Below are 26,573 nucleotides of genomic sequence, written 5' to 3' on the forward strand. Positions count from 1 at the left end.
CCAGTCCCTGCTGTCTTTGCTGTGGAGCCCTGCAGCTCCTTCAGGGTTACCTTTGGTCTCTGCACAGCCTTTCTGATTAAAGCCCTCTTGGCCCGGTCTGTGAGTTTTGGCAGGCAGTCCTCTCTTGGCAGGCTTGTTGTGGTACCATGTGCTTTCCATTCCGTTCTCTGGGAGAACATCAAAAATGTGGATATTTTTCATAACCTCACCCTGACTTGTACTTCAACAACTTTGTCCCTGACTTGTCTGGAGAGCTCCCTGGTCTTTATGGAGTGATGTCTCTTGCTTAGTGGTGCTGCAGGCCTTTCAGACAAGGTCTGCGTATACTGACAGTTCATGTAACACTTGGATTGCACACACGTGGACTTACCTTCACAAACTCTGTGACTTTTGAAGGAGCATCAGAACATCTTAAGAGCTTAATAGCAAAGGGAGTTGGATACATATGCACATGCCAATTTTATTTCTTTTTAAATATATCTTTCTCATTTCACTTCACCACCCGAGACTATTTTGAGCAGATCAGTCATATAAAATGAGATTAAAAAGTTAAAATTACAGGTTGGTTTGTAGCAGAATAGGTAAAAAGCTGAGGGGGTATAATATCACATCATATTGATCGCATTGATTGGAAATCGTAACACACTGTTATAATCGGCAAACATTACATTATCTTTCAAACAAAGGGACATAACATCATATTGTGACTAAGCTGGTGATGTACACCCCTACTGGCGACCTGCCAGCGCCTAACAATAACCGCTGAATATAGGCAACTCTGGGGATATGAGGTTAGAGACAAGGGATTGATAAATGGGAAAGGTTTATAATTTGAACATAACTCAATAAAAATTAATTTTGTGTCCTTCCTCTTAACTGAGCTTTACAAACATCCTGGCTAATTGTCTGAGAACACATCGTTATACTGCCTTTGGAGCATGAACCACATCAGTCCCGTTAAATGACATGAATAAGCCGTTTATTTTTAATTGAAATAAAACGCATGGCTTCAGAGAAGCTAGCCTCAGAGACTTGGAATGCGGAAACAAAGAGTTCAGTCGTTAAAACATTTGATTTGTATCAGTGAGGTAGAAATGTAGGGCTGTAGCCATCTTGGAAAAAAAATTAAATAAATGTTTAAAATTCATCATTCAAACTTTAGGAGACAGAAACTTCCAAAGAACAGTAGAGTTAAACAGTATAAAATGTTAACCGAACCCAAAAGAGGATGAGCTGATGCGCGCCTGTAATAGCTGCTCATGGTAAATATTTTAAAAGCCACAACATTTAAATCAACATTTTACATACTGCATTTATTAAAATGTGCTTAAGCAATTTATCATGCATGGCGATGCACTATAAAAACGATAACGCTCCTTATTAGGGCTCACAGAAAGATTATAAAACCCTGTTTAAAAACAACATGCGCTCAGTATAATGTTCGTTACATGTACAAATGTCATTTTACACAAGTGCCTTTAGAAAGAGTCTTTCCAGGTTTAAAACCAAAATATTACAATTGATGTTAAGTTCATGAGACACAAACCTGGTTGACTTATTTACATCCCCGTTACCATTCATGTTGCTGTGGATGTTTATTTAAACCTATATACAAGAGGGTAAGCCAATGCATATCTCAATGCTGTCCTCTAGACATCAATGCAATCAAGGCTGGCTTCCCACAAAATCTCATTGTTTTTCTATCAGGGATACCTGCCCATAAGTACTTTAAGTACACTTAGTATGCAACAAGCAAATTTGTTCAAAACAAATGACTGTTTAAAAAAAAAAAACACACACACACAACATTCAGTTTTAGTCAGCCTAAATGTAGTCAACACCACGGAAGCTGAAAAATGTGCAATGAAATACCAATGCCAACACAAAGCGTAGCATGGCTACACATCAGAACGAGTTTTAAACCCCAAATCTTTTAAATAATTCTCTTAACCGCATCTGAAAAAAGAGAAAACACAAGCCTACAGACAGGGTCGTAACACTGATGCAATAGCAGGACGAAACATAAATGATTGTCCACAAGAAAAAAAAAAAAAAGTAGGAGGTGATTGCACAGATTATAAAAGTAGCCTAAGTGTACCTTATTAAAATGCGTGCACATTCAAATACACAGAGGGATATCTTTATTTTGATGAAAGACAACAGCACTGCTCAGACCTGGGCCCTCTACTAGAAAGCAGGTTCAACACATTTTCAACTTAACCTAAATATGAAGATCACATCTTGGCGTTACTACAAAGCTAGTTTTCAACCCGGTCAGTCAGAGTGACCCAGGATATAAGACTGTTTATGTAGAAAAGATGGAGCTGGAATTAGAGGAGCAATCACTAATGAGAAGCATGAAGGAAGCTTGTTCAGTTCAGGAAATGTGAATTAACCACAACTAATATCACCTCTCTCAATGTTCAGAAATACTTTTTTTTCCCGTTATAATTTTTTTCTGTTTTTCTAGTATCGCGCAGCCCTACTTTCCCCCTATGATGGTGACAGACCCAGGTAAGAAGTGAACCAGCTTTGTGGTACTGAAATAGTCAAATTAATAATTGATAAACCTCTCATCCTGCTTTGTAGTGTAGGCCAAAGATATGAACTTGGCTGATCCAGGCCTGTTTCCTGGCTTAAAATGAAAATAATAAATAAAAAAAATAAAAAAACTCAGCCAATTACATGTAACAATCGTGAGGTTCGTTAGTTACCTCTAGCCCATTATTTAAACAACATACTTGTACATTAACATCAAAGAAAAAAAAACAAAAAAAAAACACACAAAGTATCTTTTTACTTATTCTGTGAAAGTCATTTTAAAGTTGTTGGCAGTCAGAGAAGTCCGTGTTGAGCCACAAATATCTAAAGTACCGATTAGAGCAGGGCTGGCTGTAGGAGAAACTAAAACAACAATGAAAGGAAAACCTCCAGGGCCCCGTTTCAGAAAGAACGGCCGATCTACCCTGAGTAGAAAGCAGCTACTCTGAGTAGTTCTACCTCATGCTGTCATACTCAGTGTTTTTCAGTTTCAGAACGGGTGATATCAGTCAAGTAACTAAACTCGGCGTCCAATCAACCCTGAGTTAAGCACGAGCACGAAAGAAGCCCTCCTCAATAGAACGCAGATAACGTGAATCACCGTGGCAATGGCAGGAAATAAGAAGCCTGGAAGTGCGCGTTTCCCACAAATGGGATTAGAAATCTTTAATGACGGCATATGGAGAATATTAAACCATAACTAACAAAAAGAAACCATACGGTTTTTTGCAGAAAGCGCGAGTTAGCGGCAGATAATGGCTGAAAAAGTCAGTCCATGAGTGTTGTTTGACGGAGAATTTAAGATGTAATCTCACACTACACTCATTCAAAAACCGTCCTTCTAAAAATTAGTTGACACTGATTTTCTTGTAGGTGGATTATTTGTGCCAACCTCACTTTATATTAATCATATAGGCTATATTTATATTTTAAGTTGAAGTAAAGGTGTCGTTATTTAAGTGGAGAAAGGAAGATTTTCTGCGTCACCTATAATATTAAAAAGCTGCTGTTGGCATGAAAACAAAGTGCAGCACAAAGAAATTCTTCAAAAACTGAGAGCTTTCCCTCGTTGTATTAGAAAAGCAATGTGCTGAGAACATTGAGATAAATCAATGAAAGTGGAGAAAAACTATATTGAAAATATATTAATCCAGAAATGATCAGACATTTAATCGTGGTCTGATCAGCCTCTCCTAACAGAGTTGTCTGTGGCGTATTTGCGCTCTAGCATGCAGACTACTCCAGAAAAGGACAGGCCTTTTCTGACACATCCTTCTGCAGATCTCAGCTAAAAAGGAGGAAAAACTCAAGAGTTTGCCCAAACAACCCTGCTTCCGAGCAAGGTTGTTTCATGGAGTAATTTGTTGTCATAATTCGACTCAGGATAAAGGCTTCTGAACTTTCTGAAGCGGAAAAGACAGCGCATGTAGAATTTACCCCAGAAATGACTCTGAATCCACTAACCCAGCTTTCTGAAACGGGGCCCTGTAGATTTACATAATCATATATTTACATTTTAGGCTATATTTGGCATTTTGGGATCCAAGGCTAGTTATTGATATTTAACGTGTCTTTGCCAACATCAGAGAATGTAAGGCATATTTAGACTTCAGACAATCTGAAAAGTGGGTTCAAACAGTCCAGTAACCGGGCTGAAATGGGAAGAAAACATCAGGACAGATAAGACTGTTAAATAGTCACAGCTGACAGGATATTTTTTCCGTGTGGTTAAGAGCAACTCATAGCATCAGCTGCAGAAAACATTCCCAGTCATCCTGGTTCTCCAACCCCATGTTCTGCTAAATCCAGCAAGCGTTCCCTAAAGGAGGAAACACACCAGATGCGTAAGCGCAGCAAAGCAGCGTATGCGCGTCCTACTATTAGCTTTTCATTTTAATCAGTCAATAAATGTACACTAGAAGTATAATATGCATGTACAGCGCACGTATTTATGCTACGTCTAAATTAGATTGAAGTTCTAATTTCAGACGCGTATACGCTCCTGTTTGGCAGGTCAGAGTGTCAGAGTTCACTTCTGAAGGTATCCCAAAATAATAGACGAGTCTCAATTGGGCCACAAGGTGGTAGAAGTCATCTCTTTGTTGACGCTGCTGAGTGATGCGATGCACCCATTTTTGCTGAGCACTCTGCCGTTCCTCTCGCAACCCTTTGTCAACTAGAGGAAGGAAGGCCAAGGTGTACCTTCTACTTGGTGCTCTTTCCATGGGCCGATAGTTCTTCTCTGCGCAGAAACACGCAGCTTGGTGTAAATTTAAGCCTTTAAAGACACGCTCGTAAGCCGTGCCGCTTACGTAATGCGCCCAGTGTATTTCCTGCTTTAGTAATGTCAAAAAACAAGGATTTGTAGTTCAACTACAGCCCTCTAGAAACAATTTACCTGAAAATGAGACTTACAAACTTAACTGACATTTCTGAGTCCTTGGAGTGATGTCATTCTGTCGAGTCCGCGTCCTGGCTGTTATACTCCGCCGTCTCCATCTTGAGGATGTAGGGGATGATGCTGTCGATAGAGACGTTGCCTATCAAGCCTGTGAAGAAGAGCTCCTCTGTGACGCTTGAGTTCATTAGACGCAGGGCAGGCAGACGGGTCAGGATACGTGTTAATCTGAGGGAAATAAGTAGATTATGTTGTAAAATGTAATCAAATATCATCCCTTATGTCTTATTTTGAGTTGTTTCCCTCAAAATACCTTAATTATCCCTGTCTGCTTACATTTATAAGACCAGTTAATCACACAAACTATATGTAAGCTAAGAGCAAATATGAATGTTAAAAATGTGCTGTGGACCACTTTATACTCCAAACTAGGACCAAAACGCTTACTTACCACCAGTTACCATAACTTTAAAAGTCAACTTTTTAAAGCTGCCTGCGCTCTATAAATGTTTTATTTTGTATTTTTTTTTAGATTATTGATGCTTTGTTGTTGTATTGCCATTAGTTTGGTTTTAATTTTGTACAGTGTCCTTAAGTGTTAGGAAAGGTGCTTTTGAAATAAAATGTATTATAAAAGACTATTTACAGCTTCTTACAGTCTTTTTAGCTCACTGTATGGCTGTGACTGCATGTCATGGCAACTGTAGCCCATAAACACAAAACATTGTTCTTAAAAATTTAACAATAACATATTAAAACATCACTAAACCGCAAACAGTAACTGTAATTACTTATATTTTTGGAATCTATTAATATGTATTAATGCTCTCAAAGAACCAAAAGTGAAGACAATAGTAAAAAAAAAAAAAAGTCAATCAATCCTTGCAATACTGGCAGTTTTTTGGGGTTTTCACACATCGATAATTACAATTTATCGTTGTAATAAGTAAGCCAAATTCTTATAAGAAAATTTTCACCATAACAATAAATCGATACAATAAAAGCCAACCCTACATAATATTATCAAGATCAATTACAAAAAACAGAAAGATATACACTGATCCAGTAGTCATCCTGGTTGCTCAGTTTTCTGTAATGAACCCTATTATAGCCAATAGCTGTGAAGAACCATGGACTTCTCCTTTTGCTTTTCAATTGAAGTTTTTTCTTCTGATTTTCTATATTATAACTTCTGAAAAATGCTTATAAAGTTTGAGAGGAAATTAAAACCCTTCCTTAAATGTGAAATTTGACAACTGAGCATCAATGAGCTTTTACAAATCGATATTTACAGATTACTTTGTGCTGGACAATGAGGCTAAATGCAGTTAAATAGTATAACTATGAGTAGGAGACAGAAAAGGTGCTTTTCTTTGTTTTTCCATTATCAGTCTGATTTTGCCATCCTACTCTTTATCAGATCCACTTTTAGTTTTTCTACTCTTGCAATAATTCATGCTATGAATTTATATCATTAACTAACCTGTATGTGTCTTCAGGATATGTTTTTTGCACATAATCTTGCAGCTCCATGAGAGCTTTTTCTTGGAACTTCTCAACCTGGGCGCTGCTGTCCACACCTGGGTGATCTGATCATCAGGAAACAAACAAAAACAAAACACAAAATTCATAAGAAAGAACTTGTTTTATGTTTTTCAATGCTTACAGAAGATTTTATTTTTGGAGAAAAGGCAGCTCTCACCAGGGCTGAACAACACAATAGCCTTTAGGTAGGCATATTCGTAGTTGTCGATCTCCAGCCGGGTCATGCTATTACAGAACTCCTGGAACTTCCAGATGTGCTCCATCACCTGCTTCACCCTCTCTCCGGAAAGTTTGTCTGAAAAGAAGGAAAAATGCCAACATTTCGGTATTAATCCCGTGAAACAAAGTTAGTCGTGGCGTTCTGCAGGGCGCTGTGCTTGGATTCATAGATCTATACAGGCTTCTCTTTGGGAAAACTTTTGACAAGCATGAAATGAGATACTCGGCTAAATGTTATTTCTAAAGCCAAGTAAAATTATGAAGTTAGGCTACAAGCATCTTTGACATCGGTAAAAGGTCCGGATGACTTAACTTTCTGCTTCTTAATTCAGACAAGTTACGTATTTATTCCTTGGATCTGCCCAGCTAGAAACAAACTATTAAACATTTACACATAAATCAAGTTTTTGGGAATACCTACTTTCGCCTGAGCATGGTCACTAAAATTTAAAACACTGGAGTGATTTCCTCAGTAAAAGTCTGGGATTTTGAAAAGAATACACGTTTTCTTTATAGAAATCACAGATTTCTACTAACTTAAGCAAAAAACAAAAAAATTGAGTAATGGAGTGTCCTTAAATAGACTAATTGCAGGTTGTTTGACATAGAAGATTGTTTAATTTAATACAAGTTCTTGAAAAGATCAGTTTTATTGTTTTGATTTTGTGCATTCAGTCAGAAAGTCAATAACCAAAAACACTGATGGATACTAATACTAAAATCAAAGTGTAATGTGGCAAATGAAAGAGAAAGCACACCAGTTTATTATAAATCAATGCAAAACCAGACCTTTGCCCTGTAGAAAATGGAAGCACCAAAATGTTCTTTTAAAAGCTGTGTAGCAACTCAGAGAGCTCCCTGCATTAGGTACTTCTAGATGGGACAATTCTGAATTACATTCATTGTTACGGTTTCCTAAAACATTTTGGGAATTTGAAGTACCTCTTTTTTTGTTTTGTTCTTTTGTTGAACAGCTCATCAAAATTTCTGAAGATGAAAAGAGGAACTGCAGTTATCAAACTTTACCTAATTTTTTACTTTTCCCCACAGAAAAACGTACCTTAAGTCAAGGTCAGGACTCTGTGCAGGACAATCAAGTTCCTACACACACAATTTGCTTCCCTGTGTCTTTCTGGACCTTTTATTGAGCTCTTGTGCACAGTCATGTTGGACAATCGCCAAGCTGTTCCCACAAAGTTGGAAGCAACTCCTGAAAATGTGCAACATTCACTGACCCAGCTCTGTGACTTTAGCATGTCTGTCCGATTTGCTGGTGTCCCCAATTGCTTCCACTGTTGTGATGCAGCTGACATTTTACTGTAGAGCATTTAGTAGCGAGGCGGTTTCACAGCTGGACTTACTGCATAGCTGCATCCTAGACAGCTACCTCGCTGGAGTTCTCTGAGTTCCTTACAGAAACCTAGTCTTTTAAAAGCAGTCTACACGACATGTGACTCGGTCACAGAAGGTTTCCGAGAAATGTTTTTAACGTGTGTGTTATTTTGCAGACCTCTGTCATTTCCTCACTCAGAGTCGCTCTCAGCAGCGATCTGAATCACTTTTAAACCAAGACTCCTAGGTAGGAATATTTAGACTAAGATAGGAGCTCTCTGCTAAAACTCTGAGAAGCTTTGTGAACATTGGGCACTGTTATTTACTCATGCGTGTAAATCAGGGGTGTGACAACAGGGGAACATCTAAGACATGCAGGGCAGTGAGGCCTGAGCAACAGGGCTGGGGGATCACTAAAGACTAAAACATCTAGTAAATTAAAATCTAAAGCAAGCAACAACACCTACAGCCTAATAACAAAATGACATTTCTTCACTCCTGTTTTTATGTTTGTGTCCTACTGTGAGATGATGACGGGGTCTTTGGTCCATACCGTCCTGGACGCTGCTTTGCAGGTGGTTAATGATGGCAGCGAGGATGGTTGATAGGTTCATCACGTGAGTGCACTGTGCAAGACCCAAGATGAACAGCTCGTTCCAGCAAGCTCGCACCAAGCTAGTGTTTGCCTCCTGACTGAGAAATAAGCAGACGTGTGAGGCATGCTACGCACAGACAGGAGGTGGCAGTGTTGCTGCGAGACAGGGAAGCCTTTATTTTGGAACATTTCTTCTCCTCACCCAAGCGCCGAGAAGGCAGGGATGGAGCGTGCCCAGTGCATGGAGAGGAAGAGGAGCCTGGACGCAGACTCACAGATGTAGTGTACATTCAGATACTCGGGCATGGGGCTGGGCATGGTCAGCTGAAACCAGAGTGCAAAAATAAAGAGGAACATTACAACTGGAGTCATTTAGAATTTTTTTTATAAAAGAAAGCACTTTTTTGATGTGATATAAAGATTAACCATTACAGTTGATTTCACATAAGCTCACCTCTATGTTTTGAATCTTACTGGATGTCTGTTTCAGTACAAAAGCATCAAAATAATATTGGAAGAAGACGTTTGAGGACATTTCTGGGTGTTTACTAAAGCTTTGCATACGCACCTTAAAACTGACATGGCTGTCTGTGAGCAGCGGTCCCTCCACCTCGATGATGGGCGTCTCCTGGTCCCGTCCGATCAGCTGGATGGTGGTCCCGCTGGCACACTGCGACTTCTCGGCCAGGTTCTGTTCCACCCCTGCTTCAGGTGGGTTGAAGACTTTAGCCAGAGTATCAAAGGCACTGCGTGAAGTACATAGACACACATCTTTAAATTAAATTTGGCCATAAAATATAGTTAAAAAAATTAACAGATTTTCTTCCTTTCTAGGAAACTAAGTATATTACAAAAAAACTAGAGAAAGATGAATGAATTTGACCAACTGACCGTGTTATCTCGCTTGCGGACTGCTCCTCCTGCTGGCTGTCTGAGGTATCACCATTGTTCAGGTTCTCTTTCAGTGAGTCACTCAGGTTGGCGAGTGATGTCACTACATTGGCTAGTGTCCCCAGGTCTCCCTGACCCGTATCCATCTAGGGCAAGCGAATGAACCGGTTCTGAATAATTCTTACACGGTGGCATCAACGTCAGTCAAAAACATTGACGCTATAAGTTTTTCAACCTTCGCGACAAGAGGCAATGTTTACAGGAGCAGAAGAAGAAGGTGTCTTGGTGATCGGATTTACCTTGGAGTCTGTTGCCAGCAGCAATGCTCCATCAGCCTGAATAACTGGCTGCTGGATGTTCACCAGCATCCCCTGGTCCAGCAGGCTGGATTTGCACGACACAGAGCATCATTAGAACAGCCGAGCAAAACAGGCTTACAATTACACTTCAGGCCTAACGTACAGTGCTGTGAAAAGGTATCTACCTCCTTACAGATGTCTTTGGCTTTTTCTTATTTATTTTTCACACTTAAAAGTTTCAGATCATAAAAAAAAAAAAAAACTTCATACCAGATAAACATAACCTGAGTAAATATAAAGAGTCGTTTTTCTCATTATGATTTCATTTATTATCGCAAAGAATCAGAAAGTATATCCAAACCGACCTGGCTCTATATACAAAAGTGTTTTCTCCCTAAATCTTTTAACTGGTCGTGCCATCCTTGACATCAACAACCGCATACGAGTCTTGTATATCACTGGGGAGGAATTTTGTTCCACCCTTCTTCACATAATTGTTCTTACAGAACAGAATACAGAACTACAGATTTTCAATTGGATTTAACTGCAGACTTTGACTAGGCCACTCCAAAATCTTTGTTTTGTAGTTTGTATTTTTCTGAGCTATTCATAAGTGTTCATGCTGGAGCGCTCAGTTCATTGTTCTGGTGAATAAAGTAAGTGAGAGCAGAACATCTTCGCCATCACAAACTGATGTCGAAGATGTTCTGCTTCAGGATTTTCTGCTAGAGTTCAGAATTCATGGTTTCATCAACTACAATAAGCTATCCCGGTTCTGAAGGAAGCAAATCAGGCCCAGAGCATCATACTACCACCATCATGTTTAACTGCTGGTTTGATGTTTTTCTGAAAGGCACACCTTCCAAAATGGTCCACAATTTTTTTTCCAAAATGTCTTGCAGATCATTGCTTCAAGTCAAGAGACCATTTGTGGGATTTCTTGAAACTGAACCAGAAAAATTTGGTTAATCTCACTACATTCAGAATGCAACAACATGGACAATTACTTTTAAAACGGGGCCTGGTGGATTTGCATAGCTTTTGCTTCCTTAGAAAATAAAATCACCATTCACCAGCTACTAGTTGTTATCTTTTCCGTTTATTAAAAATTGTTTATTGTTCTAACACAATTTGGACATGACAAGAAAAAAGCAAAACCTTTCAAAGCACTCTATATCCATGGGTCTAGTTTCTACTGACCTGGAACCATCTGCATCAGAATCTGACATAAAGGTTGGTGTTGCGATAAGTGGGCTGTTAAGATCCTTGCGGATGTAGATCTTCTGGGTGGAGGCAGCACAGTTGGCGTGTCTTTCTCTGGGCACTATGTCGATGGGTTTCCTCTCACTCTGGACAGCTAAACATTCACACAAACCAGACTGTTAATGCTATTTTGGAACAACAACAACAACAACAACAATAATAATAGTAATAATAATAGTAATAATACATTTAAAGTTGAGAAGAAACTGATCTTGAAAAGTATAAACTGGGGACAGTGGGCAGTTTCACTGATTATGGTTGTTACAGTATATCCTGATAGCAGGTAAATCAAATGCAAGATGTTTCAAGGCCTGTTGTTGTATTTGGGCAACTTTAGTGTTACTGAAAAAATATTTTTGGCACAGGCATTTGAAAGGAGAATCCAAACAAATATGCTGTGATGTGGAGCGCCTGAACGTCATCGTTCAATAATTTTGCCTCACTAAAAGCGTCTCAAAGAAATGGAGAAAATTTTAAGAGCAGCCTTTTTTTTTTGTACATTTTACTAACTTGGAAATGTTAAAAAAACACATAATGCAATTGCATCCTTTAACCAATCATTTATCACATCAGAAAAGAAAGTTGTTTTTTTTCAGCAAAATCCACATCCTGCTGTGCTTCAGTTTTAAAACGTCTTTCAGAATGGCGGCGCTTGGAAAACTAGTTATTTACCAGGATACTTGTTACACAGTTTAAGACCCACAGTCTTAGGCAATATGAAAGAAATGACTAACTTATTGTGAAGGTTTCTTAAATCCAGCCAGTTATCTAACACCACATGATTTGACTGTAACTCAAACAGTATTTAAAGAGTTTTGGCTCAATCTGGATGGAGACTCACAATCAGTTTTCATCCCCATCTTAAGGCATTTCCGCAGCCGGCAGAACTGGCAGCGGTTGCGGTGATGTTTGTTGATGACACAGTCCTGCTTACTGCGACAGATGTAGGTCAGATTTTTCCTCACACTGCGCTTGAAGAAACCTTTGCATCCCTCGCAGCTGACAGCTCCATAGTGACGGCCTGAACGCACAGAGGAATCGGACTGTTTGAGTCACGGTGCGGGGGCGGAGTGAAGCCGAACAGCTGCGCGGCACATTGTGATCTGTCCAGCAGACTGAACGCACCTGAAGCTTTGTCCCCACACACCACGCAGTACTCCACTGGCTGAGATCGACTTAAATCTCCTGACTGCCCCAACAACCGCTCCATTGACACCGGATCTGTGACTATCTGAAAAGCAAAGGCAAATGCACGCTTATTCTCCACTTGTTTCACTTTCACCTGGTTCGCACAATGTCAACAACACGTTAGGGCTGAACGATTTTGGAAAATAATCTAATTGCAATTTTTTTTCTTAATATTGCGATTTAATGCGATTTTTTTCCCCAGTTTAATTTATCATGTCTTTTTAAACATATACAAACAATAAATCAACTTGTTTCCTCGCTGTGCAAATTAGTTGCTAAAAGACCCACAGCATTTAAACTCGAAGCAGATATGATTGCGTTCTGCCTACGATATATTTCAACCATAATTGCAATTTTGACTTTTCTCTGCATTAACCACAAGCAACAAAAATGGCGTCTAAATAAAGATGTTTGTAAACAAGGACTATTTTAAATTTTATTAAATTTTTAATTCTTAATGTTTCTATTAATCAGAATATTATTCAAGAGAACAGCTTTAAGTTGATTTGGACATCAATCCTTGTTGAACATAAAGTGCAACCAACAAGCAAGTCTATGTATTAAACTGATTGACCTGTACTTAATGCTATGCATGATTATATAAACTCTAAAACAAGTAATAAAATTAGATTATCTCACTGCTGCAACTGTCTTCCCTTCCATGTGGAGGCAAACCCACTTTAAACATTTTACCAACACCTAATGGACGTGTCTAATTCCCTGATTGTTACATAGCCAAAAATTGCAGACCTCTGCGATTTGGAAATTGCGTTTTTTTAAATCGCGATTATATTGAAAATGCAATTAATTGTTCAGCCCTACAAAACACGTCCAAACAGAAGTTTATGGAACCTAGACGATGGATGTCCTTGCAGATCTGCCAACACGGTGGGATATGCGGGTATATTGTGGGACAAACGTACCTGTATCCTTCCGGGCCTTAGGCTGTCTGCCGCAGTGAAGATGACCTGCTTTGTGTTGTGAGTCTCCGGTGAGGCGAGGATGACCTTGCTCGCCCCTGAGCCGTCAGCAGTGGTCAGGATGAACTGCTGCTTTGGAGCACCGGACGGGTTCATCGCTGTCACTATCTGGATCTTCTGACCTGTCTGCTGGTCGGTTACAATCTGAAGGGTTGAGGGACGGAAGAGGCAGACGGAGAACAAAGGAAGGAACAAACACTAATGTAGTTAAAGTAAAGAAGTAATAACAAGATGAGGATACGTTTAAATCTGATAATGTCAATCAGTATTTCACTGTGGATTACCTGTATCTGCTGTGGTGTTGTGGCAGGCTCAGCAGAGATGACCTGAAAGCGCTGGGGAGACTCGCCCACCACTGGATCTGATGGAGAGCATGACCCCTAACCCAGTTAAGCACAAATAATTTTTGTCAGCTAACACACACCATAATAGGCTTTAAGTAGGTGCCTGTAATCCATTGAAATGTTGTTACGCAATACTGTATGAAGCCGTTAAAAGAATTGGACTTTTTTCGATGTGGAACAAAACACACAAAGAAAGCCTCTTCCTGCACACTGACCTCTGCCTCATGCTCAGAGTCTGCTTTCTGCTGAGAGAGCAGATTCAGGTTGGTCGCCATGATCATGCGGAGTCATTAGTGAGGTCTGCGGAGGGAGGCAAGACACAGAGATGGCAAAAGTCACGAGGGTTGTGTGCTGAGGTATGACACATCCCTTCATATAGGTTCATAATCCTGATAGTTTTAGAGCGAAACACTCGTACTAAAATGCACCACCTATGAGTCCTCCAATAGGAGGTAAAATGTGAAAGTGTGCCTGTATTTTCAAAGTTACTGATCAACTTTGAGGCTATTCTGGACACATTCATCACTAAAGCTTAAAGCGGCAAGGCCTAACACCACTATAGAGGTACTTTGTGTGACAATCACAGTGACAATATCATGACGTGTAAAAAAAATGTATTAAAAAAAAAGGTCCTTCCAGAAGCACCGTTGGTATAGGTCAAATGTTTACACTCCTTTTGTGTTTGACACTAAGTCATTTTATACCCTCACTCCTACCGCAACCCCATGGGTTACAATTTCATACACGTACAGGAGTTGGCTCTTTATCTAGAAAACATTTGCTTACCTTAAAGGTGACCTATTACGCTTCCTTTTAAACTTTTAGAATAGGTCTACGGGCTATACAGAAGACGTTTATTACATTTTTTTTTTTTACAATATCATTCTCAGATAGTGAGATTTCACCTCCCCATTTTCGCCTATTTTCAGCTCCTTTAAGATTGAGCTGTTTTTAGGGCTCCTTGGCTTTTATGTAAATAGCTGGCCACCACCCAACATTTACACTTGCATTTTATTCACTTGAAAATGGCAACAACAAAAAAACAGATCCACAATGGTACAACAGCACAACTTTGACACTGAGTCAGATCCAGAAGTGGAAGAAGTGGAGCCTCCTGCACAACCAGCAAAGCTGCAACAACAGCTTCTGAATGGTAAGTAGCAGGTAAGTACTATTCCTACAGGCCAGCCTTAGAGAGAGTTCCAGAGCTACGCTGAATGCCACGTTTCTGCCGTGTTAAACTATCCTGGATCTCAACCGTCTAGAAACATCTTGTCTGCGTTGTTTTTATTCTAAACCCATAAATAAAATCCAGAGCAAATAATTGCCCTCAGAAGGCACAGACTGGTGTGTAATTTTCAGCCAGTGTAAATATAGTTCTGTCAAGTTTGTAGGGTGCAGGTGACAAGGCGTTGGTCAATTTGGATTAAACCAATTTAACGTGTTACAAGGGCCCAATCACAGTCGAGACCTAAAGTTAATTGAAAATAAGTGGCGTGAGTGGAAAATTGATAATCACTGATTGTATCCATCCAAATCTTCTATGTTGCAGTTTGTTGGAGGAGCAGCTTATCAACAGCTAATAGAGGTAGCTAAGATAAGCTCATCAGGAAGGCCAGCGGTGTCCTACGATGCCCGCTCGAGCCAGCGCAGGTGGAGGGAGACAGAAGGACACTAGCGAAAATAACATTGCTGTCGGACAATGTCTCCCATCCCATGCATGAAGCTGTGGAAGAGCTGGAGGGCTCCTTCAGTGACAGACTGCTGTATCTTCATCGTAGATTATCCCAGCAGCTGTTAGACCTTATACAAGCTCAATAACTTGTTTACATCCCCGCTGTTTTTCCTTTTTTTTGTAGTCTGCTGCTGTTTTTTTATGCACAATTAAATGATATGCGCGCATATTTTACACTTTCAAATCAACCCACTCAGCTGCATATTTCATTTAAATAAAAGTATCCCATTTGTAATAACTGCACAGTAACTTATTATTTTCTTGTGTTATGGACTTTTTCCCCTTACTTGCTCCTGATTTTCCCCACAATAAATGATTATTCTACTCTGTTCCATTTTTGTTCTGAAGTTTTTTTTTTGCTATATTTTACATGCATTACTTTTACTTGACAGTCCAAAACAAGCTTTTCGCATTAGGACTGAATAAGTCAGGGGGAGACTGATTAGAAGGCAGGTCCACTTTAAAATTGGTTTCATAATTATTACTACATAGAACATTTTACATACTATGTTGTAAACCCATTAAAAACAGTTGGATTTGGGCATCCTATTAAGCAGCAATATGTTTATCGTTTACTCCTTTGACCAGTCACCTATTTTAATCTTACACCTTGACAACATTTGTTGGCATTACTTTAACAAAGACTCCCATTTGACGGGCTAAACAACTTGTTTTATTATTTTTTCAACATGTTAAACATGTGCTTGGTGCACATAGGTGCAATAAAGAAAACAAAAGACATGAACAGTGAAATGAAAGCAATTAAACCAATATTTCCAATGTTAGGACTTCTAGATCAAGACTTTTAGATCTTCTATTATACTGAGAAGCTTCTTAGCATTTGAGTTTTCCAAGACTTGGACTAAGTTACAACTGATTAATGTACCTGTAATAGTCCAGATAATATCATTGTCCAAGAGAAGTTTTATGTTGATGACAGACTGGCTCAACATTATGCTCATCAATAACTTTACTCCAAAAAACAAAAAACAACACAGAACAAAATGGAGAATCTGGCATTTGGCCAAACAACCGCCAAGACGTTGAGACATTTGTATAATGTAACTTATTTTCTTAACAGACATAGCAGTGGAATGACATCTTATTTTCTGAAAGGTGTGGGGAGAACAAAAACTAAACCACCTTTTTCTAAATAAAACACTGACACGGACATTTCCATCCAGTCATGTCAGCGCGATGGCAAAGGTAAAAGGGTCGAGTTCATCCGGTGTTAGCCGCTGCTGTTGCTAGCTAAACGCAAATAAACGCATAAGCTACGGAGCAACTGCTAACGGGCAGCCTGCCTCCGCCATTGCCCGGCGACAACACGGGGATTTAAACTAATTAACAGCGCTGTCATGTAATTAATAACCAGTCGCCGACGGACAGGACTGTGCGCGCAGCTCTGTTTCTGTTCACCCGCCGGACGCAGAGCGGCTACAGACGGGCAGGAAGCTAAGCGGCTAGCCGGGAGATTAGCTGCGCTGTTTTCGGCTCCAGCGCTGCTGCCTCTACTCAGCGGGCTTTAATGCTTCCTGTCCGGGACGGACACTCACCTCAGAGGGACGCCGCTCGCCGCTTTTAAGGCGTTCGGTTGTTTTATAAAAATAATTGCTGTGTTTTTCTCCTGTTAAAGGTCATAGTTCGTGACCCCGCAGCGACAGCGCATTGATGATGATGATGATGATTTTTCCCCCCCTTCTTCCTCCCTCTCCGTCCGCGTGCCTCAAACACCCCCCCACCCCACCCTAGCGCGAGCCAGACAGCTCTGACGTCATAATGTCTGGGGGACTTGTCAAATTATGCGAGAAAAAAAAAAAAAAAAAACGAGATAAACAAGTTAAATAAATTAAAAAAACTGTCCCTTTCAGGTTTCTTTGCTGTGACAGCTTTTGTCGCCTGGCTTGTTTTATTTATGATTAAGTGATAAGTTGATTCCCTGTCCTGTTTTATTCACAGTCTTTAAAACTCGGTTCTTATCCAACTTGATAACAAAGCAGTGCAGGTCAAGGAAATTAAATCCAGGAAACCGTATAGTCAGACAATATCAGATGTTTTTATTATTATCATTATTTCTGCAGTCTGCAGAATCATTGAAGTATTAACACACTTCTAAAAGACTGCGGAAGTAATAGATGCAGTCATCTGAAAAAAACGTAGGACCCTATAACTGCTGGTGTTTTGGACATCTGAATATTTGATATTAATTTTACCAATACAATTCAAGTAATATAAACGATAAAAACTGAGGAAAAGATCTTTCATTTTCTGTTAAGTCAAGACACCCTCACATTTATTCCTCCTTGAAATGACTGAACTCACTCAGGCGTATCATCACGCACACATGATGGAACTTCTTTGCTCAGCATTTTTTATTATTATTCTATTTAAATGTTAAACTTTTAGTGCGTTGAGCTCCTGGCGGTTGGGGCGACAGGGAACAGCTCTTCGATGCCTTTCAGAAAGATGGTTGTTCCTCAGGGAGTCTGGTAGGAGATTTTAAGATCTCTCAAAAAATGAAATCAGTCATTCTACTGGTGGAAAAAAATAAAAAATAAAGGTAAAAGATATGCAAAACAACCACCAAAATGCCTCTGGGGAATCCAAGCCGGCTCATTGTGAAAGCAGGCTCTAGGATGCTGAAGGAAGCCTCCAAAAGCCCTAAAATGTGATCACAGGGCTCGCAGCAGGCTCTTTTAGTGTTGATGACAAAGTATATGCCTGTACAATCAGAAAGTGAATGTTCAAGCTTAACTTTCATGGGAAGTGTGCCAAGTGGAAACCTTTTCTTTCTTGGAAAAATACTAAAGTCAGACTGTTTGACAGAGAAAACGTAGAGAAAGAGCATGGCTGCTGGAATAATGTTCTTTGAACAGATGAGCCCAAAAGAAGAAATATTTGCACACTAGAATATGTGATATGTTTGGAATAAACCAAACTACAGCACTCCAGAGAATTAACTTCACATCATTGGGAAGGACAGAGGTGGAAGTCTCATGGTTTGGGGATACATCACTGCAGCAGGACCTGGTCAGGTCACTATCAAAGAAGTTTACCATCTGTATTAAAAAAAAAATAAATAAAAAAAAAGACCAGAAGCAGAAGTGGACCCTGCACCTCGATCCAAACGTACTAATAAATCCACCAAAGATGGGCTCAATAAATTATGGATGGATATAATTCAAGGCTCTTGCAAATATCCATCTGTGTATGTTTAGTGATATTTATTTTTTTAGAATCAGGATTATCTTCATTTGGCCATGATTGTGTCGACTCACAACATGCAAACATTTGATATACAGTATAAAAAGTGTTTTTAGTGGAGATACAGATTAGAAAAACAATTTATCAGCAGGCGATGTACAAAGGCAGCTTTGGACGGTGCCATTTTGGATGTAATTAGTACAATGAAATAAAATAAAAGCTTTTGAAATCTAAAAGCAAAGTCTCTGCTTTTAGGCAAAAATCTGCTATTTTCCAACAGATGATTTTAATAAATACTACAATATAAAAGAAGAAATACTTTATTTAGTTTTGCCTAATTTTTCTGCTCATTCATAGAATAGCTCACAAAAATGTAAAAAAAAAAAAAATCACTGGTTTAAATCAATGTTTTAAACACAAAGAACATTGGGTAGTAACCATTTGTAAGCTAATTCTGTGTTTCTATGTGAAGGAAAATAAAACGTTATGCTTAAAAACCAATTACTATTTCTGAAATTACATTGATAACTGTAGAAATAGCCAACCCAATGAAAATGATTGGACTAAGGTGTACTAGAGGGTAATTTTTTTTTTTTAATTTTGTTCAAAAGGAAAAGTCGTATTCTTCATTATACAGTGTGTTTTTTTTTATTTTATTTTTGACTTCAGTTTCTCAAATATTACAAGATCAGTAAAAAGAAAAAAGAATGTTAATAAAGAAATGTCAACCTATTGAAAACCATGCCAATATATGCATTTAGAACTTGCTTTGGGCATATTTTGCACGAATTTGCAAAAAGCCACGCTGCATGGAGGCCTCTGTGTGACCTGAGGTGCGTTAAGGAGGCATTGTTGGGTCTGGTGTCTATTATCTTACTCTTGACAATACTTCAAATATTCTCCATGTGATAAGACAGGAAATTCCTTTATTGTCACAACAGGAAAATTCGGGCATGACAGTGACATAGACACAGACCTGCACTCTTTTTCAGTAATGAAAAAAAAAAAAGCGAATCTAATCTAATGTTAGTTCTAAAGCAACAGAGAAATTAACTTATCAGAAAGGCCAAAAATAAAAGTAAAAATAAATACCAGAGTAATTATTGCACAATTATTGATAATATGGCATTCTCAGGTAAAAAAAAAAAAAGAAGATAAAATATGCATGTTAATCAGTGGGAAAACTGTGGAAAAACAGTACAGTACGCATGATAGTACAGAAACATCTCAGAGTAGCTAAGCTGTGTTTAAGTGAACCTTGGCATCTGAGATAGTGTAAACGATTCATGGTTAGATCAGAACCCACGCAACATGTTGTGATCAGTTATTGAATCAGTTGTGAACAGCAGAAATTATAGTGTAACAGCTGCTTGGAAGAGCAATGTGCAGAAGTGCTCCTTTGAGCATCTGGTGTGCAGCAGTCTGTCACTGAACAAGCTCTCCAGCTCTACAACAGCTCCATGCATGGGTGGGAGATGTAGTTCAGGTGAGTTTGCTGGCCAATCAAACACATGATACTGGGGTTATTAAAGCAGATCTTAGTACCTCTGACAGTGTGCCAAGCTCAGGTAGAAAACGCAATCTGCATCTAGATAACGCTAACGTCGGTTGAGGGAGGCACTCACATTTTCCGCTAGATGGCCGTGCAAACTTTGGTCTGAATGACACACAATGGAGCCACACAAGCAGATCACATGGTACCCCAAATAAACAGCCTGTGGAAACTTTATACACCGCACCTAAACCAGCTTGGATTTTGTGCGTCTCCACTCCTCCTGCAAATTCTAGGACCTTGATCTCCAAAGAGTTTCACCACTGATCAATTGCTCAGTGCTTAAACAGTATTACAAACTTGTATTTGGAATACTGTTTGTATTACTAAAATAAAAATATCACGAACATAAAGTATATTCTGAGATTAAAGTCCTTCTGATACTGTTTAAGTGACTGATTCTAACTGCAGATTTGCCACATTCAACATGGGGGAAGCTCTGACGCATACGCACCATAGACAGTCACAGAACCCGCCCAACGAGGCCTATGTCTATGGTGTTGACCATAGACATAATATAAGAGTAGACGCGTCGTTGGGCGGGTTCTGCCTATGCTGCGATGCGTCAGAGCGTCCGCCATGTTAAATGTGGCAAATCTGCAGTTACTCAGTCACTTAAACAGTATCAGAGGGACTTTAATCTCTGAATATACTTTGTATTCGTAGTATTTTTTTTTGTAATATTACAAGTTTATTTTTGTATCCCTTTAGCTTCATTCTCATGAATTTATTCTCCTAAAGAATAAAAATATTTAAAATAATCTAACCTAGCCCTATTACTCCAGGAGTGAAATAATTCTGCAAACTGTGATTATTCTGGAAATGTTCCCCCTTAATTCTCATAATATGATGCTTTTATCATAACATTATCACTTTTGTGTTAGTTTATTTTTACTTTTATTTCTCATATTATTAATTTTACCTCTTTAATACTCACCCAAAAAGTCTGTTCCTAAAGGTTCACATGTGACACGGTTTTATGAAATAATGAAGACCACAATGTTTAGATTTAACAAATTGATCCTTATATTCATAACCCATACACACACAAATATATATATATATATATCTATCTATCTATCTATCTATCTCTCTCTCTCCCTCTCTCTCTCTCTCTATATATCTATATCTATATATATCTATATCTATATATATATATCTATATCTATATCTATATCTATATATATATATATATATATATATATATATATATATATATATGTGTGTGTGTGTGTGTGTGTGTGTGTGTGTGTGTGTGTGCAGCACAGGAATGAGCCATCTTCTCTGATCCACGTTCACAAAAACAGAACTCAACTTTTTTCTGCCACATACAATATGGCGGTGACGTTGACGTGCGAACCTGCGCCCTATGACGCGTCTACGTATATATGTCTGTGGTGTTGACAACCAACCTGGATTGACCCTACCCCGAAATAGCCACTAGGTGTCGCCCAAAGCCTCCAGGTGTTATTGGAGAGGACGTCACTAGGTATCCCAGGAGAGCCTGACCGACGCATTACGAATCACAGCCAAATAATTTCATACACCCCTCTCTCTTGTTTTGATTTTGATGTTTCCATCGGTGTGGAACCGTCCCGTCCGTATTTTAAACGTTGCATGTACCGGATACGCAAGGAGAGGCTTAAGGACATCTGAACCTCATTGTCTGCACGGAGCCGCTTTCGCCATGGCAGCACGTGTGTGTTGGTGTGATCGAAAGAAGTAACTGTAAATGATGGGATTAATCTCTGAGAGAAAGGCGGTTTTTTCCTCCTCCCGCTTTGAAAGCTCAACCTATGAAATTGACAGTGCCGACCCAGGAATATCGGTGCGCCGCAGTAGGAAATCAGATCTCCCATCAGTTTGTGGAAGAGCATCTTTGCAGAATTAAAAGCCTTTGCAGCAGGAGACCGGGAAACTGCACATAGATTTTTTTTCATCAGCATGACCTCCCCGTTGCAATAAAAAGCCGGGTTGAAAAACAGCTCCGGGGCGCTGCAAGATCGATCGCGCAATTTGTGCGCAACCGCACATTCTTCCTCACCAAACTCTGACGGGCTGCCGCGGAAACGCTGCCCGGACCTGCCGCAGGGAAATGTGTAAAGGGTAGAAGAGGTGAGGACACTCACACAAAAAAAAAAACAAAAAAAAAAAAAACGCGCACGACAGAGAAATGCGTCCTCACGCAAGGCCACGGTAAGAGAGGAACGCGACGAGAAGCCCAGAGATTTGTCTTTTTTTCTTCTTCTTGGTGGCAACGGCGGAGGAGGAGATGATGATGATGATGATTACGGTCGGAAGGGGATTTTGCAAACCCAGATTAGGAAAGCGCGGAAACAGGACCGGGTTCGTCTCGTCCCTGTGCGGGATTCTGGCGTGCGCCGCAGTGTTCGCGCTGCTCTTCGTGGACTTCATCGAGACGTGGGTCACCTCGCTGGGAATGAGCAGCGCCGTGGAGCCGCATGCCGCCATCATCTCGCCCCAGAGCCTCCCTCCATCCAGACCCGAGGAGTTCCTGCTCATGCCCAGCCCGCTGGTGTGCCAGCGCGCCAAGCCTTACCTCATCACCTTAGTGACCTCCGCGCCTGCCAACCAGCGGGCCCGCCAAGCCATCCGAGACACCTGGGGAGGAGAGGTGGAGGTGCGGGGTCTGCGGGTCATGACCCTCTTCATGGTGGGCGTGTCCTCGGACCCCGGTCTTGGTAAGCTGCTGATAGAAGAAGCCCGGGAGAAAGGAGACTTGATTCAGGGACGGTTTTTGGACTCCTACTCCAACCTGACTCTGAAGACCCTGGCTATGCTGGGCTGGGCCCGCAGGTTCTGCCCTCAGGCTCACTTCGTGGCCAAAGTGGACGATGATGTTTTCTTCAACCCCAGTGCCCTCCTGCACTTCTTGAACAAAAGCCAGAACCCTTATGAGCAAGGAGACCTGTACCTTGGTCGGGTCCATCTCCATGTGGCTCCAAACCGTGACCCGGACAGCAAGCACTACCTCCCTTCGGGGGCCTACCCGTTGTCTGTGTTTCCCGACTACTGCAGTGGCACAGCCTACGTCTTTTCCCGCTCTGCGTTGCTCAAAGTCGCCCTCGCAGCCTCAGCATCGCCTCTATCCACACCTTTACCCCCCGAGGATGTATTTGTAGGACTCTGCGCCCACGCCGCCGGAGTTCGGCCCACGCATTGCCCTCTCTTTTCCGGAGGCCCGCCTGTGCCGTACGGGCGCTGCTGCTATCAGACCATGGTGTCTGTCCACCAAATCACACCCAGGGAGATGCTGGATTACTGGAAAGATGTCCATTCCTCCCCCACATGCTCCTGGCTGAGTCAGCGTGCTTCTTTGGGTATGTGCAAAGTCAGGGCAATGCTGGGCTCAGCCCTGGGCCTGGAGCAACGACTGTGACTCTTACAGGAACTCGCGGGCCACGCATAGCCGTTCTACAAACTGTGAATCTACCTGCACTGAGTATCTAGGTCTATTGTCATTTTTTTAGAGCTTTATTTTTATAAGAACGTCACATTATTATTTAGAAAACAGGATGATTTCAGGTTTTCTAGGTCTTTGTCTCACGTCATCTATAGCTTTGTCAACATGCAGAACAATTCAAAGCATGCTGCTTATACAGCTGCTCATGATGAATACACGTAGGAAAAATGCTTTATGTCCGATATTTAAAATGCTGCCGGCCTAGTGTATTTACCCACAAGCAGTCTGTTACCAGATCCTTTGATGATAGGACGTAGTCTAAAAGGCTAAATGCATGAATTTGCAAAACCAAACCAATAGATTCAGTTTAATCTAAGAACACAAATTAACTCCTCTGGGGGGAAAAAAATACTTTAAAATGCAAGTTTTTTTTTTATTTATTTACTGTAGGCATGATATTTTAATGAAGGTAATGACAAGTTCAGGTTATTTTTTTTTTTTTTTTACAGCTGGTTTACTTTGAGGCTAGAGACAGAAACGGATTCGTCTGACAGCTGTAATACAAATGAAGGGCGGCACCTTTAACTTCTCTGTTAACGGTCCAATCATTTCACTAAGGACGCGCTACACTACTGGTGTGCCATGGTAGACAAAGACAATAGACAAATATTTATTATATTAGGAAATGTAGTATGTTTACATTTGCCAAGGGGGGATTTTTTTTTCTTCCATTTTCCTTTACCTGGAAATGTACGACTCAAATTCTGGCACCAATAAACAACCTCATGTGAGATAAAGTCGGTCTGCTTCCTTTCCTTTCAGGAGTCTTTCCTTCCTCTCCATGCTAGATAAACAAAACAAGGCTGAGGGAGGATAAGAATCCAAACCAGACAATTTACTTTTGAGAAAATACTGAGTTTCATCAACAAATCAACATGATCAAACGAGCTCTAGTTTAGAAAACTCAGCTGACGTCAACACAACTTACCCATGACCAGAGTACAGAAGGCATCTATTGAGTTTAGGAAGTAATTACTTCAGGCCACATTATCCCACAATTACACAAAGACATATACCCTTTGTTTTATTCTGAGCACACAGAAGCATTTTATAGTTAATTATTTACGGTTTGCAGACGAACGTAGTTCAGAATTGCAGCAATGTTCTTTTATCAAACGTTTTGTTGCGGTAAGGTCAGCACAGCTACGCCGTACCTAATCCCCGACTTGGAATTCAAGGGATTTCTTTCATACAGTTATGCTCATAACTTTTACATAAACGTTATACTTATTTGTATTTGGCTTTTATCAAACTATTCCTTAAACTTCTTTTTCCTGGTTCAGTCGTTATAGTACATTGATAACTGGGTGCAATTAGATTGCTACATTTACTAGGGATTTTCTCTTAATCTACGATAGGTCAAAATCGTCTTAAAATATAAAAGGAGCTGCGAAAAAGTATTTATTCCCTTATAAAATATTTTTATGTGTGCTTTTGGGCCTTATGTGCATTTGCAGACTAAAAAAAAGACAGATCAGAGATAACCTGAGTAAATACAAAATACAATTTGCAAATGATGATACATGTCCTCCATCCATCCGCCTGTACCCGCTTATCCAGTCGGGGACACGGAAAGGAGGAGTGGCGTTCGACGAGCGAGAGTAGAAGAACACCCTGGACAGGTCGCCAGTCCATCACAGGGCTATGACACATTTAATGAATGGAGAGAAAAAAAAACAAAAAAAAAAAAACTACCAAGCCCAACGTGGCTTTATGTAGAAAAAGAAAATACTCCCCAAAATCAATATCTTGGCAGTAAAACTGCCATCAAGCTTCTGTGATAGCCGGGAATGAGTCTTTTACATCACTGTGGAGAACACTGGTCCCACTGCTGTTTGCAGAATTGTTTTACTTCAGTCACAATGGAGGGTTTGAAGATGAACAGCCTGCTTAAATTAATGCTACACCACTTCAAATTGTTATATTCTTCACCGTACCCCGTCTACGGTGAAACACCCTCGGTGGACCCAACTCTTTTTACCCAGTCAGGCGACCCCCACTTACTTATTACCTTGAATGTAGGACGCATAAAACAGACAAGTATACTTTTAGTTATATTTTATCTACGTAAAGACAGAGAAACAGTTACAGACACATCGGCGCTAATGGGCTCTTAATCGGCAAGAAGCCCCAATTGCTCATCACACAAACATTATAAAGGGATCTAGGTACACACCCATGCAAGGCCTGTACACATCCAAACTGTGACATCAGCAGAGAAACTGTGTCACCTCTGGGGTGGTATCTGATAGATACAGTATGTGCCAATCTTTTGGGTCAGTGCGCCATGCAGTTCCGGGATAAACAGCTCGTTCCACTTGACCTCGTTGATATCCTAACAATATCCTATGTAATGTCCTTATTCTACTGGTTTGGAGAGAAACAGACGTGTGGATACTGAAATTTAGAGGAGATTTATCACACAAAATAAAAAATGTTAAGCCCTTGTGTTGTGCACTTGGAGTTTTAAGAGGAGCAGAAAATTTGATTGTAGTCGGTCCAGGAGCTGCGTAAATATCTTTCCTTTTGGGTCCTACCTTTCAAGCCGCTCAGTTTTCTCTGTTTTCTATCATGTTTTGAACAATTATGTCACAGTATTTGCTCTGGAACTGCTACACAACGTCATGGACTTCCAGCTTACTAGTCTTGGAAATCCATATTTTTTTTTATTCCTTGGAGCAATTTTGTAATCCAAGCTGAAGGACACCGAGGCTACAAGTGGATAAGTCAAAAATGATGGGTTGTTCATTGCGCTGTCCCCCAGCACACTCCAAAAATGGTCGAACGGGGTGGAAAGGAATGCTCTGCCACTGGAGCGGGGCGGGTTGTGAGGTGCCTCCTTTAGATTTAAAAAGACAGCACCAAAATGAGTTGTTCTCAGACACATGTCAGAACAGGGGTAAAAAGAGAGAATGTGGGGGTAAATTAACAGGAACTCAGACCAAAGCATTGCAGTTCCTCTTTAGACCACAACTGAATGATTTCAATGTGAAAAGGAGTAAC

The 26,573-nt window shown here is 40.2% G+C and overlaps 2 protein-coding genes across 3 annotated transcripts; one reads left to right on the forward strand and one right to left on the reverse strand.

The window, feature by feature from the left end:
* Window positions 1-4,816: 4,816 nt before the first annotated feature.
* nr2c2 (nuclear receptor subfamily 2, group C, member 2) lies at window positions 4,817-17,048 on the reverse strand. 2 transcript variants are annotated; one of them, XM_036132762.1, is made up of 15 exons: window positions 16,887-17,048; window positions 13,811-13,895; window positions 13,536-13,631; window positions 13,195-13,395; window positions 12,209-12,314; window positions 11,925-12,104; window positions 11,021-11,177; window positions 9,821-9,905; window positions 9,522-9,667; window positions 9,199-9,376; window positions 8,833-8,954; window positions 8,589-8,728; window positions 6,642-6,779; window positions 6,423-6,528; window positions 4,817-5,167 (listed from the first exon to the last, which is right to left on the reverse strand). In XM_036132762.1, exons 2-15 carry the CDS (start codon window positions 13,874-13,876, stop codon window positions 4,993-4,995), a joined length of 1,896 nt encoding a protein of 631 aa, XP_035988655.1. In that variant the 5' UTR covers window positions 13,877-13,895; window positions 16,887-17,048; the 3' UTR covers window positions 4,817-4,992. The 2 variants fall into 2 exon arrangements, with proteins under 2 accessions (XP_035988655.1, XP_035988656.1); XM_036132763.1 differs by lacking the exons at window positions 4,817-5,167; window positions 6,423-6,528 and having other exon boundaries at window positions 6,651-6,779; window positions 8,557-8,728.
* A 4,493-nt stretch (window positions 17,049-21,541) lies between these two features.
* b3galt4 (UDP-Gal:betaGlcNAc beta 1,3-galactosyltransferase, polypeptide 4) lies at window positions 21,542-23,680 on the forward strand. Its single transcript, XM_012860179.3, has one exon. It carries the CDS (start codon window positions 22,359-22,361, stop codon window positions 23,484-23,486), a length of 1,128 nt encoding a protein of 375 aa, XP_012715633.2. The 5' UTR covers window positions 21,542-22,358; the 3' UTR covers window positions 23,487-23,680.
* Window positions 23,681-26,573: the final 2,893 nt, after the last annotated feature.

The sequence above is a fragment of the Fundulus heteroclitus genome, unplaced genomic scaffold (genome assembly GCF_011125445.2).
Source record: "Fundulus heteroclitus isolate FHET01 unplaced genomic scaffold, MU-UCD_Fhet_4.1 scaffold_54, whole genome shotgun sequence".
Taxonomy (NCBI): domain Eukaryota; kingdom Metazoa; phylum Chordata; class Actinopteri; order Cyprinodontiformes; family Fundulidae; genus Fundulus; species Fundulus heteroclitus.

What these genes read in the sequence shown, in the direction of transcription:
- nr2c2 (XM_036132762.1), bottom strand. Translation starts at nt 13,876, where the DNA reads ATGATCATGGCGACCAACCTGAATCTGCTCTCTCAGCAGAAAGCAGAC. An exon ending in TATTGTGTTGTTCAGCCCTG is followed by an intron (nt 6,529 to 6,641) that starts GTGAGAGCTGCC and finishes CCTGATGATCAG; the next exon opens with ATCACCCAGGTGTGGACAGC. An exon ending in TATCCTGAAGACACATACAG is followed by an intron (nt 5,168 to 6,422) that starts GTTAGTTAATGA and finishes TATTTCCCTCAG; the next exon opens with ATTAACACGTATCCTGACCC.
- b3galt4 (XM_012860179.3), top strand. Translation starts at nt 22,359, where the DNA reads ATGATGATGATGATGATTACGGTCGGAAGGGGATTTTGCAAACCCAGA.